The sequence below is a fragment of the Podarcis muralis genome, chromosome 3 (assembly GCF_964188315.1).
Source record: "Podarcis muralis chromosome 3, rPodMur119.hap1.1, whole genome shotgun sequence".
NCBI classification, from domain to species: Eukaryota; Metazoa; Chordata; class Lepidosauria; order Squamata; family Lacertidae; genus Podarcis; species Podarcis muralis.
The window spans coordinates 80,696,075-80,712,794 of NC_135657.1; the positions used below are offsets into that span (position 1 = coordinate 80,696,075).

The window sequence follows — 16,720 nt, forward strand, 5'->3', positions numbered from 1 at the left end:
TTAATACTTGCATTTCCCCCCCTGACTGCATTCCCTAGTATTCCTACTGGTCACCCTGCCCTTGAAAACCACTGTTATCATCCTTGCAATGCCCTTGTAACATCCCAGTTTATGATGTGCTTACAACAGTATTAATAATCCCCAGCCTGAGCTGTTGTATTTGCTGTTGTAGCAAGTTTTAGGGTTAATCAGTGGCAAATTATGCAAACTTAAAAGTTGCTGTAATTAATTTCTGCCATGAAACATATAATTGCCAATTACAAGCTGATACTTGACCATCTTTTTCTAACCTGCACAGCAATCAGTTTCAATTAGAGCTTTCTTCCTTTTCTTAATTGGAGGGATGGCTTTTAAATAAAACATTTTTGAACAAATTTCAGCAGCTGTATCTGTGCTGCAACTACCATAAAGTGCTGCAACTACCTTGCATTGTGATGACCATTATATGGATTGGTTTCTCTCTTTATCGAGGTGGAAGGTTTTTCAGCACATGGTGTGTATGCACTATGCCAGGAGTCAGAAATTTAGAGATAGGAGACAATAAGGATATGCTGAAGAGACAATAGAGATCTGTGTTTATATGTTAGTCCTGAAAAGGGCCATAAGCTCTTTTGGACAGGGTTGGGGTCTGGCATGTACATACAGTCAGGCTCACATTATAAGATGCTGGGGATTATTTTCATTAAGTGCATTCCCTTTGCCTTGAACCTTCTGGAATGCAGTACTGTATTAGATCAGGTGTGACATTTTATTGTATAGTTGGAGGGGGGGATCATTGCTAAGGAAGAAGGTACAGAAATCTGGTTGATTACTAGACGTAAAGAACTCCAAATTGCTTTTGTTTCTGTACTGCAGAATAGTTAATGGGCCAGTTTTACCTCAACAAGGCATCTTGAACAGGACACTGTTTTATTCCTGTCCTTTGCATTCTTCATGTGTTGATGATACTTCCATGACCTTTTTTTTTTTTTTTTTACTACACTTGCTGTTTCTGTTGTCCAAAGCCCTACTAAATATTTTTGTGTGATTGGGGCTGAAAGGTACCTCTTCCACAGGTAAAAACGGCACTGGAAAATGCAAATGTCTCACTTTTCAACAAGCCTTGCCCTGATTTTTTCTCTCTTTTTACATTCTCAGTTGCTTTTCATGCAATGGCAGTCATATGAAGCTTTCTTTGCTTTTCAAAAAACAGGTCTCCCTTTATACAAAGTGTTGTTGCCCAGTGCCTTGAAGAGCTTTCTTTTGCTAGAAGCACATTTAGGTTCAGCATACAAGGAACTGATGGGACAACCTACATCTTGGTAAGTTGCAGACCTGTTAACTTTTTCATACTGTGATATCCTACGACTTGGCTCCAAATCCTTCCATGCTGTTTAGCTTGCTCACCCTTGCTAAGCAGGCGTTGTTAATTCTTCTAACAGCTAACAGTGCAGTCTGATGCACAGTCTACTCAGAAGTAAATCTGAGGGACAGTTAATCCCAGTTAACTGTCCATAAGATTGCACTCAAAGGCTGCAACCCTATGCCTGCTTACCTGAGAGTAAGTCCCATTGAACTGAATGGGATTTACTTCTGGGCAGACTGCATTCAATGCCACTATTCCTCTTTAAGGGCCGAGTAGATATGTAGGGTTGAATTGTAGTTGCATTCCTACAGAAATTGCAAAATGCAATTGAAATTATTGGCACAATTGCATTGTGTAAGGGAAGTCAGAGGGACGTGGGTGGCGCTGTGGGTTAAAGCCTCAGCGCCTAGGACTTGCCGATCGAAAGGTTGACGGGGTGCGCTCCCGTCGTTCGGTCCCAGCGCCTGCCAACCTAGCAGTTTGAAAGCACCTTCGGGTGCAAGTAGATAAATAGGGACCGCTTACCAGCGGGAAGGTAAACAGTGTTCCGTGTGCTGCGCTGGCTCGCCAGATGCAGCTTGTCACGCTGGCCATGTGACCCAGAAGTGTCTGCGGACAGCGCTGGCTCCCAGCCTATAGAGTGAGATGAGCGCACAACCCAACCCTAGAGTCTGTCAAGACTGGCCCGTACGGGCAGGGGTACCTTTACCTTTTTTTAAGGGAAGTCAGGACTTCATCACCATTTGCCATGGAATGTCCATTGTTATAGCACTTCCAGAATTTGTCATCTATAGTAAATGAACAGGATTTGCATGGGCAGTGCCCTAGATTTGGGATCTAGGGCTGCAGCCATAGGGCCCAACTACTTTGTGGGAATGTTCTGGGGTGCAGGAGAGGATATATTGACTAATTATATCCTTATCCAACTTGTGCTAACAAGTTCCCAAAATACCAGCAGAGTTTATAAACATTCCCCTTTAAGTTCACAACGGTAACGCTTGCACAGGTTCGCTAGAACCTCTATAATAATTACCCTGGTAAGTTCCCCTTTTGTTCCCTCATAAAATACAAGACACGACACAGTCTTTATAAAAGTATAAAAGAGTTTACTCACGTTCTGTTCACAATATGATCCCAGAAGGCAGACAGCTTAAAAAGGTTACATCCATTCAGAATCTATCTTGTATCAAGATAGTCCTTATCTCCTCTCTTGGCTGGGAGCCAAGAGAGCATCCTTAGATGTTTCCTCATCGAAGGAAGATGGCAGAGAGAGAGAGTGGCTGCCTGCCCTGTGCTTTTGTCATTACCTGCACAGGTGAGGCCACACCCACCTCTGGTCACATGCGGAGGAAGTCTGTCCCCAGGAAGTTTACCTGCTTGCTGGACTGACATCCCTCCCCATGTTCTAACATGTACACTCTAGGAATGTTGTCATTGACTGCTCCTGTGTTTACATCCCACAATGAGAAGCTGTCTATAAACAAATAATAAACTATAAATACACATACCTGAAGTAAATTCCATTTAACTTTGTAGGACTTACTTCTAGGTACACATGCATAAGATTAGGCCGTGAATCATAATCATGGGAATGCTGGATTTGAAGTTTCATTGCCCTTTAACTCCATGTTTATAAGTGTGCTTCTGTCTGTGTATGCAAAAAAGTTAACCAGTCAGTGAAATGAACATAGCAAGAGGGCAGCCCAAATGTTCAAGGAGTCCTGGAGCAACTTTCCTATGAGGAAACCTTACAGTGTTTGGGACTTCTTAATTAAGAAAGGTGAGTAGTTGGGGGCAGGGTGGGGCCAGGCACGAGAAAACTGTATAAGATTATACATGGTGTGGAGAAAGTAGTTAGAGAGAATTTTTGCTCCCTCATAGTACTAGAACCTGGGGTTATCCAGTGAAGCTGAATGTTAGAAGATTCAGAACAGACATAAAGAAGCAGTTCTTCACACAGCGTGTTCTTGAAACTATGGTATTTGCTGCCACTAGATGTAGCAATGGCCATTAACTTGGATGGCTTTAAATTGGGATTAGACAAATTTGTGGAGGACAAGACTATTAATGGCTTATGGTCATGATGCCACTGAATGCCAGTTGACAGGCAACATGAGTGGGAAGAATGCTGTTGTGCTCATGCTCTTCTTGTGGGCTCCCTGTAGGCATCCGGCTGGCCACCATGAGAACAGGACCTGGCCTAGCTGGGCCTTTCATTTGACCCAGCTGGGCTGCTCTTATGTTCTTAAATGGACTGGACCCCCACCCCACCCCTTTCTTTTAAAAAAACAAAGCCCACAACCTGTAGGTTTCTCTCTTCATTCGCAGATGTGGCTACTAAATTCTGACACACTTCTGGTGGAATCTTCAGGAACACCGGCCTGCAGTAATATTTTTACAGTGTTTGAACATGATATGTCGTCTGATTTGAGGCCGTTAAAGATTCAGAAGGCTATCAAAGTCCTTTACCATCCCTGTGTGAAAAGCAGAAATAAGGAGTAAGTACCTGCTTACTTCTATTAAATGTGGCTTCTATTAAAACACCGTAGCAGGTTATTATTTTATTGCCATTGTTCAAATCGCCAGTGTTTTTATTTAAGCCAGTGAATTCTAATGCAGAAAGGTTTTATTTCACCTGTTTGAAATGGGATGAAGCAAAGTCATCATAATGTTTGACTACAAAACAAGATATTGCACTATTTTATATAATACAGTGTTGGTATAATTGCGGTATGAGGATATCTGTCTATATTCTGCTGATGGCTTTAACTGATGATAGAGCAGAATTTAATTGTTTTAGTACTTGCCCTGTTAAGGAATATGGGCTTCTTTAGTGTGCTTACTTTTTCATCTGTTGGCTTCCTGATCCTGGCTTTTATTTTGCAATATATAAGCAGTATGAGGTTATAAAACATCTGTTCACCCCCCCCCCCCAAAATGCCTTAAGGTCATGTGAGGGCTAGCTTCACCCCTTGCCACCCTTATTTTAATATTCTTTTGGGAGCCACTCAGAGTGGCTGGGGAGGCCCAGCCAGATGAGCGGGTTGTAAGTAGTAAATTATCATCATCATCATTATTATTCACACAGCCATGTTCTCTAAAGGTTCATGCATTTAGCTGGCACATGAACACTTTTTCTGATAAGGGCGATTCCTTCCATATATTCTCAGTGTAAAAGAAACATAGTTTCTCTTTGAAGTTATAGTCATTCACCTTTTATTAACTCCACATGTTTTAATGATTCCAAAGGTATTTTCTTCAGCAAGGAATTTTGTACAGGTGGGACAACTTCATTTTTCACGAATAATTCCCATAAATGGAAGCGGAGTTCTTAGACTTAAAAGTAGCCAGGGAGAATAAAGGTGGGAATGACTTTATGCACATATGTACTGATATTTATGTCTAAGTGTAAAGAAATCCTGTTTGCTTAAACAGTGTTTTAGTGAGTAGTGTGTAATGTACAATGTACATTTGTAATGTGTTTGGTGAGGGAAGTCTTCTGTCTGGTCAGGTGAAAGTTGGTTTAACCTTCACTTAGGGACCGTAACTGACAGCTGAAGAGGGGTTGGAGATAGAACTCTCTGTGTGCAAATGAAGGATAGAAAGTATTCGAACCACAGTTCATGGCTCAGTTGGTAGAGCACGAGACTCTTAATCTCAGGGTTATGGGTTTGAGCCCCACATTGGGCAAAGAGATTCCTGCATTGCCAGAGTTGGACTAGACGACCCGCATGATCCCTTCCAACTCTACCACTCTATGATTCTATATTCTGATTGGTGGCTGCAGGTTTAGAATTCTTAGTTAGACAGTGTGATTGGCCGGGATTGGACTAGAGGGGCCAGAAGAAGTGTATATATGACCAGGTGCTGGTCAACAGTAGTTAGCTATTGGTTAGCCAGCCCTTGCTGGTCAGAGGGAGATGAGGGGAGAACCTGCCTACAGCAGTAAGGGAGAACTGGGGGGAGCCAGTTTAGAAAGCAAAGCTTTGGTATCCTGTAGGAGAGCCAAAGGAAGAGGACAAGGTAGCAAAAACAGACCTGCATTTCAATAGGTCAGTAGGATTGAAGCAGAACTAATGCTTTTTTGTGGTAAAGAACCAATTTACATGCTAATGCTTTTGTAGCTTTTGAAGCAGCAGATGCAATGGGGTGCCTTTAAATTTGTAGGACTGTTGGTTGACAGGGTTTTCTTTTATAAACACACCACCTGCACTCCATACCCTGGATGAGGTACTTTCTAGTTCATTTGTTCGCTCTCTTAAAACTTTAAGGGACATTTTAAAAGAAGCTTGTGCAGAATATGCGGTGCTGAATGGCTTGCTTTCTTCATAATTTTAAACAGATGAGCAAGTCTCTTGATGCACAGACCACATAATAGCAAGGGCATTTTTGTCTCCTCTGAGAGACTGAATAAGGACATAAGGCAGGAGGCTACCGTGGTGTAACTAGCATGGGGTTAGACTAGAGTGATGAGGTTCACTATGGGAAAGGTAAAGGTAAAGGTACCCCTGCCCGTACGGGCCAGTCTTGACAGACTCTAGGGTTGTGCGCTCATCTCACTCTAGAGGCCGAGAGCCAGCGCTGTCCAGAGACACTTCCGGGTCACGTGGCCAGCGTGACAAAGCTGCTCTGGCGAGCAATATGGGAAACTCGTATTCAAATCCTGACTTAGTCATTGAAGCTCAGCAAGTGGTCTTGGACATTCACACTCTCTCAGGTTATCCTACAGTACAAGTCTAAAATAAACTCCATGTTCACAAGCTCTTTTTGGGAAAGACAGGATACAAACATCATCAATATTTTTTCCAGCTTGTTTGGATAGGGCCGAAGGCAAAAAACTGTGATACAAAGAAACTGAGACAAACCACTTCTTTGTTTTTTTGAGTGCCTTTACTCGAGATACATTTAATCACTTGCTTTGGGCTTCACTCCCTTCTAAAATAAAATCTTAAGTCCTCCGGTATAGAAGCTGGTGAACTGAATCATCAGTTTGTTCTTGATTGGTTTTTGTGTGTGTGTGACCTTTAAGTTTTTTTGCTGTTAAAACCAAGAAACCCAAATTGAAAACCTGATTGCTTAATCATTTTAAGGAAGGTTTAGCTTTAAAACCATTAAAATTTTTATTTTCAGTCATACAGAGTACACTTGAGCATGGTAGCATATAAAGCTATATTCCCGTTCCTCTTTCTTTGTCAGCTGTATTTTGGTAGAGCTCAGTTGCAGTATAATAGGTTAGCTATCTGTTGTACTCCCTTTCCATATCCAACTGAGGACATCTGAGCAACACCAGAATATTGCTCCGAGCTATGCAAAAATCAAAACAAAAAAGCAGTATGAGGTAAAGTTTGGTCCCACCACAACAATTTATTTTCTCTCATGCAGCAGGCTCTTTGGATCTCAGCCCAGTACTTCTGGGTAATTTACATTTGCTCTCAGTTCTTAGCTTCTGCCTCATAGAAGTGTTTACTTGGCTGTTGAAGCTGCTTTTGGGTAGCTTGGGGACTTCTGTGGATTATCTTTATCTGTAATAGTCTTGGAGCACAATCTTCAGCACCTGCTCTCAGAAGTAAACTCCATTTGAAGTTGGTTGGACTTAACATCCAAATAGTGTGTTTAGAATCATGGGCAGGTTGGGCCAAGTGACTCATGTTCACATGCAGATTATTCTGAGTTTGCTCTTGTGTTCCTTTCACTGATGCCCACAGATATAGATTGTAAACACACGTCATCAATGTTCAGCACACTCATCAATGTGTATTTGCTTTAGACTCAAGGCTGCTCATGGAACTGTATTAGGAGCAAAGCTGCCTCACTTCTTAAACTTGTATCAGTCCCTTATACCCTGTTCTTCCCCCAAAGAGCTCGGAATAGCTGACATATAGTTGCCAGGCAATTCTGCACTGAGGTCGTTCTTTGGCTCAGAGTTGATTGGCTTTAGAAGTAGAACTACAGCATGTGCCTTCAGATCATTCTCTGACGGGGTTGTTGCTTTTATTAAGTGACACCATTTCCCCTTTCTTAGTGTTTTTCTTTCCCTCATAATTATCTCGGCCAATGAAGAATCATGTAGTGAAGATAACAATGTTAAGACACTAGCTTGAGTTTCCTCAACTTGGTACCCTTTGGAGTTTGTTGTACCACAACACGTTATCCCTGACCATCATCCATGTGGCTTGGGAGGTGGGAATTGGGAATAAAAAATCTGGATAGTACCAGGTTCGGGGAAGGCTGTACTAGTTAATCAATTACACCTGGGATCACTTAAATGAATTAATCTGGTTTAGGTGATGTGGTGCTATAGTCCCTTTAATATTAGCTTGTGGGTTGCATGGGAATTTGTTTGAATCCCTGGAATAAGCCTAAACACAGATGCCTCTCATTAAGACCTCAAGGCCAGTGTTGAATGGTAATTAAAGACACATACTTATTTCATTGGGCGGAAGGGGTGAACGCACATAGTCAGTGTTCCCTTAAAACCTGGGCTGCAGTGAGCATAACAAGCTCTCAGCATGGATGGTCAGCGACTGTTTGGACCTTAGAAGATACTGTATTTTTCTGTGTATAACATGCCCCCTATTTTGGGGGACTCAAAATTAAGAAAGTGGGGGCGTTGCCCCCATGTATAAGATTCCCCCCCTTTTAACATTTTTTTTAGTAAAAAAAAACCCTTGTCTTATACACAGAAAAGTACAGTATTTTGCTTTGTTGCTCAGCCTGCTTTTTACCAAGTTTTATTTTAATAAAGTTTCTTGTATGCTTTTATGGAAATTGGTCTCACTTGAGTTTCTAAACCTTCGATCTTGAATACATATTCAAAGTGGGTCATTCATTACAGGTGAGTACAGGGGTTCCCGAATTATGTCAGCCAATCAGGGAGGTTGTTCGGGCCCATGATTACTAGACAGGCAAACATTTGTTGTTCTTTTAGAAGTGATCCATTAAAAGATTTCTGAAAGTGGTGACATAATAAACCACTTCTTACTGGCTCAGCCCTAGTTTGGATAGCATTGGTTGCTTTGACTCATTTTGTACTTTAACTAGCAACCACTCTTTTGTGTCCAACTCATGGAGGTACACAAATGAAACCAGCTATGGGAAACATGTGACCTTGCAGATGTTGCTGGACTACAGTACCCATAATCCCTCGCCATCATTCTACCCTTAACATCTGGAGGGCCACATGTTGTGCACCAATGGTTTATACACTGCAAGTATATGGAAAGAAAGATCTGTTTAATAATGGGTATTCTGTAGCTACATAATGAAGGAAGTGGGGCCTGGCCATCAAACTTGTCTCTTTCACTGCACAGCTATTTGCCCATAATGAAGCTGCTTCCAGAGACCCATTTTCTGCAGTACTGTGTACCATAAAACTCAATGACAAATCTTACATTTATTGCCCGTTATTATTGAGATACCTTATTAAGAAGGGAGTGTGGGCTTTTTGTTGTTCTTGGTGTTTGTATATCTCCCCGCAGTTAGTAATCACTTTCTGTAATTTGAAATATTATTGTGGATTTCATATATCAAGCTCTTAATCCATTGAAAGACATAACTGATCTCCTGAAACATTATGTACTCAAAAGACAGAATTAGATGCTCTAATTAGAGTTCTGATTCTCATGTCCCCCACCCCCCAATCCCCTTTTTATATTGTCAAGAAGTTCGTTTGCACCATTAGTAGAAATTGTAAGACAAGACATCTCTTGGGTAATGGTGGGATAATAAATCCCTTAGTAATGTAGCTGTCAGAATATTTTTTTTAAAAAAATCATTTTAATTTTCATTGCAAATGCTAAGCCAACAAGGAAAGACTTGGGAAATAATGATTGTCTTCTAGTGGACAAGAGTACTGTCAAAATACACAAGGACAAGTGAAAGTTAAGTTGGCTTTCTGGAGTTTTGTACATGGCAGACAAGTTCCCTCACCACAGCTGAAAGCTAGTTTTTGATGCAGGTTTTGTGCCTGTTTGATTAATGTGGGATGGGAGGGGGCGCTGCTTGGACAGGGCATTTTAGGCTATGATTTTCTTGGATTATACCATGTCAGGCTATTGCAGAGGTGTGAGAAGTGTTTCCCTCCCACTCCCCATTCTGAGAACCGTTTTTTCTTATATGGAACCTTTTGGGGACTATAAGTGGTGAGTGATACCAAAGGTGGAAAAACTGGGCAGAACAACAAAGGAGACTCTTGTTTTTGTACATTGGACTGTATTTTAGCTGCACAGAAGTTGCCCCACTCCAAATTAAAGGCCCTTCAAAGTCTAAAGTAATAGGACAGGCTTTGCCTGGTCCTTTTAAAGATGATAATGGAGAGAACTCCATTATCCTCCAATATAGAGGACTATATTGTGGAAAGTGCCCCACAATTTTGATGTCATGCCTGGAAAAGCCCTCTGTCTCTCTTTTTTGAATCTCTAAAGATGGGGGCATGGTGAAGATCTTAATTGATAGCAGGTGAGAGAAGGCAGCATTTCTCCCTTCAGAAGCCCTAGTCTCAGACCATATAGTTTTGAAGCCCAAACCATCAACTTGAACTGAATGCCAGAATGAACTGGTAGTTAGCAAAGATACCAGCATAATATGATTGGGGTGCTCAGTTGCAATTAGCGACATGACTTCTGCATTTTGAACCAGCTGCAGCATCCAGATTCTGCTCAACAGCAGCCCCACGTACAATACATTGCGGTAATCTGCCTAGGCTGAAATCTATTGAGGTTCTAGTTTTTTACATGCAAGGAGAGGAGTATGTGTGAATATTAAAGCATGTGCTCCCCCTTCCCACAACTCAAAGTAGTTCAGTCCATAAAAGCTAAACCACTGAAATATAAACTGGCCCTTTGGCATTTTGTTACCCAAGGGCAATGGGCTGAATGTTGCAGGATGGGAGAAGTTTATACCCTCCATATTAGAAAACTCTGTTGAGGTTTTATTTGCCTCAGAGATGAGAGAAATGTGATTGCGATTTACATAAGTAAAACGGCTAAGCTCCCTGATAGTCGGACATTGCCTTTGTAATTTTGTTTACTTAAAAATGAGATTATTATGTCTGAAAATAATGTGTCATTAGCCACAGCCTGCAATGATTTATCATAATTGGCTGCTTTACATCCATTTGAAATAGCTAGGCACATGAATTTTCCCTAAGGCTACATTAGTCAGCGTGAGCTCAAACTGCTAGGTTGACATTTTTTCCTCTCCAAACTCATATGTGAGTGTAAAAATTTTATGAGGCAACTTTAACAAGGCCCTTTGGGATTTGGGATTATTTGTCTTAAGTTCTTATTAAAGACAAAAAAAAGTTTCCTTCACTATGTTTATCCAGGTAGAGTAAAGCTCCTTTTTCAGAGGCTAGACTGTTTAGAAATAAATAAGATTTGACAGAGAGAATCGGGAATCAAGTACAGGAGGTTTTCTTCTGTGCTAAATGTATTTTGCCAAGATAAATGTTAACTGTGACAACATATCCCAGGTTTCTAAGGCTATTTCTCTAGATTAGAAGGTTTGTAGAAGAGGAAACTACTTTTTTCCCCCTGCCAGGAAATAGTGAGTTCTGATAAGTGAAAAGTGATGCGCATTGAGGAAAAATTGTCCCCATTAGATGCATACAACAATGGATTTGAACAAGCAACTACTACTCAAGAAAGCAATGCTGGAATCACGATAAGCTCTGAAAAGGCTATCTAACGCAGTTACCAAAAAAGGGAAAAGCTACAAAGGAATATATTTTTCTTTCTCTCTAAGGAAAGGTTAAAAATAATACATCTGTTATCCTACTGCCCCTGTATAAAGGACTGTGTACCCACACCTTTTGGGTTTCTATCCAGTCCTGGTCATTCTATGGTGCAGCTCTAACATTGTTCCAAACCATGGTTAAGGAAGCTTAAGTATTTTTTGGCATGAGTTTGAATTGGTAAACCATGGTTTTGGGTCATCCAGCAAACCTAGATTTGCAAGTGGGTTTGTAAACCATGACTTGGGCTAATTGATGAGACCTAGTTATAGCCTCTCTGAAGCCAGCTGGACCATAACAACAGAAGTCTTGAACAGATGGCCAGTGAAAGAAGACATGGAGCGCTAAACCATGACTTGCTTTTACTTTTGGAATGTCAAGCCACTGTATGCGTTCTAAACAATGGGTACCACAAACTGGTATGGAGTTTTTATCAGAAGATATATAATCTTACCAAAGAAAAGCCTAAATGAATTAGGAATCTGTTTTAGAAACGAGATGGCTCAAAAGAGGAAGCAGTTGAATTACAAAAAATAGAGACCATCTTTATGTATCTCACTTTCGTTAGTTTCATTTAAGAAAAAGGAGCTTGGGTAGGTGGGGATCAGAAGACTGAATCACTTGTTCTATGGCTTTTCCTATTTTCTTGGTAGCCTATTCATTGCCATAGGTTTATTATTTATACCCAAATTTTGAGTACAACGTGGTGCATATCTCCCAAAAGTAGTGCATCTAAATAACATTTATTATTTAAATAAAAGGGGAAGGGCTGTATTTCAGTGGCAGACAACATGCTTTGTGTACATAAGGCAAGGGTTCAGTTCCCATCACCTCCAGTTTTTTAAAAAGGATCCAGTAACAGGAGAGAACAATTTCTGTCAGAAACTATGCAGAGCAGTTCCTGACCAGAAAGGACAATATTGGGTTTGATGGATCTGGCATAGGTCAGTTTCTATGATTTAAAAGAAATGACAGTTATATAAAATCCAAATAGACTGCCTTAGACTGTGTATTCACTATACAGATTTAACCTACCCAAATCTTAAAGCTATATAAGTATCTAGCATTACCTTATTAACATCTACTGAGGTTTATAATGGGAATATTATTAGATGACTACATGGTTTAGTTGAATATATATTCTTTGGCTGGATTTTAGGTTCTCTTATCAATATCAAACTCTACTGGTGATGTGTTGGTATCGAGCAATCACAGTGTTCACTGTGGTTTTAAACTGCATTGTGTTCTCATCTCTTTCCATGGAAGATAATGTCCCTTTAGAATGTTTCCAAGCTAATATGAAGATATTCCTCACTGGGATGTATTAGCAGTCACAGTAGTGTAAGACTGTTTATGCTTTTTGTATACTATATAGAAGCTACTGAAATAGCAAGGAATGTATTCTGGAATTTATTGAAAATAAGTACACCAGCCTTGATTAGCATAGAAAAGTGACAATTGGGTAATAACATTAGCTGGTCCTAATAAAGGTATCTGCTGAATGCATATAAAGAGCTGTAAACTCCTGGTTCTATTTAATGTTTCATGAATAGTATTCTTATTACTGTATTATAAAGTAACATGTGACCCTAATCAGACCCTATAAATTTTGGAATCACATGAAAACAAAAATGTCACAAGCATGATCCCATGTTCCCCAGAGCCTTATTCGGTCTGGATATGAACTAATCTATTAAAAAAATAGAAAGAAAAAACTAATTACCGGTATGTAACTAAAATTAATATCCAGCTTTGTTAATGTATCTAAGTACTTCCTGATGGGAGCAAGCCCTTTATCTCAGTAACTAATTATGAAACTTGCATTTATTTTTTTACAGGAAGGCTGGCAAGATGTAATCCAAGAATTCCCCAACCATTTTTGGGAGGCACATTTGGAAAACAAAAGTTGTTGTGGGCCCCACAAAATGTCCATTTCAATAAAAATAAAAATTAGTGATGTTCAGATGTACCTCTGAAATACACCATATGAAACCTGCTGCCGTAATAACAGATAAAAATCAGGCAACCCCCATTGTCCTACTAAACCAACAATCCTCAATTAAAAAGAGGTGCAGGCAGGGAGCCTTGGTGGGAGACCCTAGATCTAGCTTGTTATAGCTGCCACAGTATAGCATCTGGGAATAAGCTCTATTGAACTCAAACAGACTTCCTTCTGTGTAGACTTGTATAGGATTTCTTTGATAAGTCTTCATAGCGCCTGCTGCAGACTCTGTGAAACTTTCATCCTGCACACTCCCCACCCCCGACCACCTTTTTGTTGGTTTGTTTTGTGTGCCTGCTTAACATCCAGCCAGAAAAACAGTTCTGGTGAAGTACTATATTGTGATAGTTGTTTCTTTGGGGTTTTCTTCTAATAAACCAGTATGGCTACCTTAAATATTTGGTTGCTAACTTGGGCAGATTTCATCTGAAAGACCATGCAACAATAAATAATTCTTCAAGTTGAAGGGTTCAGGTAGCAGGCAAAGAAGAAAAAGATCCATAATACTGCACAGTTGTTAGAAATCCCTTTAGGCTACAAGCTTTTCCAGGAGAGGTGAATTTTATAAAGTCAGTGTTAGCTTATTTTCAGCCATGGCTGTTGTGTCGTGCTTAAGCCCACCCTCCAAAAACAAACCCACAGCACATCTCCTATAATGGGATCCTATTCATCAATGTTTTCATACTGCATCCTTTGAAAGGCAGTGCAGTGAGCTGCTATTGAAAGATACTTTTTAAAAAAATCCTATATCACTCTCTAGGGAATTGTATATTTAGGGCAGGCTGCCAGACTGTAAGAAACACAAATGAACAGGCATGGGTTAGTGACTAAACTTCAGTCAAATGCTCCCAACATATAAACTCATATAACTGGCACACTTTGAAGTATTGCTATTATTTTATAGACTTATATCCTTCCTGTCAAGGGAGGCTACCTATGCAGTAGCAAAATACAATAAAAATGCAAATGGAAAAAAGTTCCAAACATTGGCATTAAAATAACAGAAGCAGAAAAATGTGCTAAAAGACACATCCATAAATAATTCAAATGCAGATGGAACTTAAGGATCTGCTAGAGAATCCAGTTGGCAGAAGAATGAAGTTGCTTCAGTAGCAGTTGTTGCTGTAAGTCTGTGTGGCCCCAGAAGATAATGGGGTAGAGTTGTCTCAGGGCTAAAGGAAGATATGATTGCCTTTTTCTGCACATAGCAGACCCTTCACATGACAGTAGGCTGTCCATCAGCTGCTTGTTATTTTAACATTTATCACCAGGATCATGCCATTATGACAGTCTGGTGGCTTGAGATTATGGCACATGCAGAAGCTGTGGGCAAGGTTTGAGAAGAATGGGTTGGTCAGTTACCCTCTGCACCCCAAATAATCCTGAAGCGTTTGCATTAGGCTATTTGCATACTAGGAATAAAATACTGCTATTTATATTGAGATGTTCTCAAAAGGACTTCACAGTCACATAACATTTCTTTAGTGACCCTACCTTAAGATATGCTAGTATATTTACGTCCACATTGCAGATCAGGGTCTGAGATAGAGAAATAGTATTTTGCTCATGACCACAGAGCCTAGGTCTTGCCGATCAGAAGGTCAGTGGTTTGAATCCCGGTGACTGGGTGAGCTCCCATTGCTCGATCCCAGCTCCTGCCTTCCTAGCAGTTCAAAAGCACGTCAAAGTGCAAGTAGATAAATAGGTACCGCTCTGGCGGGAAGGTAAACAGCGTTTCCGTGCGCTGCTCTGGTTCGCCAGAAGCGGCTTAGTCATGCTGGCCACATGACCTGGAAGCTGTACGCCGGCTCCCTCGGCCAATAAAGCGAGATGAGCGCCACAACCCCAGATTCGGCCACGACTGGACCTAATGGTCAGGGGTCCCTTTACCTTTACTAACAGAATCAGTGGCTTAGTGGAAATTTGAACCAAGGACGGGTTTTTTTTCATAGCTAATGTTCTTGCTAGCAATCAGTGTGCCAACTGCTTGATGTTTTATGTTCATGTTTTCATCCATGGTTATTGAAGCACCTCACAGAAATGCAAGCAAATGCTGCTTTGAAGTCAGAAGTGTTTCATACAACTGCCACAAACACTATGGCAGTCCTAAGCGTGAGGTGCATTGTTAAACTGTGTGTTGCTTCTAGGTACTGCACAGTTGCTCAGATCTCAACCAAGTACAGTGGTACCCCGCAAGACGAACGCCTCGCAAGACTGAAAACCCGCTAGACGAAAGGGTTTTCCGTTTTGGAGGCGCTTCGCAAAACGAATTTCCCTATGGGCTTGCTTCGCAAGACGAAAGCCCATAGGGAAATCTCCGGGGACCTCTTTTAAATGCTAGCGGTGGGGAGCAAAGCCTTCCCCCCCCCTCCGGCCTTCAGAAGAGGTCCAGGAAGGCTGGCGGGGGCCGAAAGGCTTTGCTCCCCACCGCCAGCATTTTAAAAGCAGTCCGGGATAGCAGGGAAGCGCTTCCCGCTATCACGGACAGCTTTTGAAGGCAGGAGAGGTCCGCGAAGCCTGGGCGCGCGGATCTCAGCGCGCGCAGGCTTCGGCATGCCAGCAACTCACCGCAAGCAGCGGCAGCGCTGCCGCTGCTTGCGGAGAGGTCCGCGAAGCTTGGGCGCGCTGATCTCAGCGCACGCAGGCTTCGGCATGCCGGCAACACTTAGCAAGCTGCGGCAGCGCTGCCGCTGCTTGCGGAGAGGTCCGTGAAGCTTGGGCACGCTGATCTCAGCGCGCGCAGGCTTCGGCATGCCGGCAACTCACCGCAAGCACCGGCAGCGCTGCCGCTGCTTGCGGAGAGGTCCGCGAAGCCTGGGCGCGCGGATCTCAGCGCACGCAGGCTTCGGCATGCCGGCAACACTCAGCAAGCAGCGGCAGCGCTGCCGCTGCTTGCGGAGAGGTTCGCGAAGCTTGGGCGCGCTGATCTCAGCGCGCGCAGGCTTCGGCATGCCGGCAACTCACCGCAAGCAGCAGCAGCGCTGCCGCTGCTTGCGGAGAGGTCCGCGAAGCCTTGGCCGGACAGCTTTTGAAGGCAGGCGGGGGGGAGCAAAGACTTTCGCCCCCGCCAGCCTTCAGAAGAGGTCCTGGACCTCTTCTGAAGGAGGGCGGGGGGCAAATGTCTTTGTCCTCCCTGCCTGCCTTCCCAGGGGCTTTTAAATCGCCCCGGACAGCGGAGAAGTCCTCCGCTGTCCGGGGCGATTTTAAAATGCCGCCCGCCAGCATTTTAAGATCGCCCCGGACAGCAGAGAAGCCCTCCGCTGTCCCGGGGTTTTTTAAAATGCTGGGGGTGGGAAGAAAAGCCCTTGTCCCCCCCCCCAGCCTTCAGAAGAGGTCGGGGGACAGACTGTCCCCGGACCTGGTCTGAAGTCGGTTTCCCTAGGAACGCATTAATTGATTTTCAATGCATTCCTATGGGAAACCGTGCATCGCAAGACGAAAAACTCGCAAGAAGAAAAAACTTGCGGAAGGAATTAATTTCGTCTTGCGAGGCACCACTGTAATCCGAATGCTTTCCATTTGCTTCTCTTTGCAGTGGCTGTGATTCTGAGTAATCTATGTTTATTACTCATCTTTCTGTCGTCCATTAGAATATGAATTTCATGAAGCTGTGGTTGAAGTGCGATAGACTGGCCGTTGT

At 42.3% G+C, this 16,720-nt stretch overlaps 1 protein-coding gene across 2 annotated transcripts in view; it reads left to right on the forward strand.

Moving 5' to 3' along the window:
* UBE3D (ubiquitin protein ligase E3D) overlaps window positions 1-16,720 on the forward strand; it is a 60,372-nt gene that overhangs the window by 15,001 nt on the left and 28,651 nt on the right. For both annotated transcript variants that reach the window (XM_028722879.2, XM_028722881.2), the window contains exons 7-8: window positions 1,193-1,301; window positions 3,674-3,843. In XM_028722879.2, the coding sequence (XP_028578712.2) occupies window positions 1,193-1,301; window positions 3,674-3,843 (279 nt within the window). The remainder of the gene's footprint in view (window positions 1-1,192; window positions 1,302-3,673; window positions 3,844-16,720) is intronic.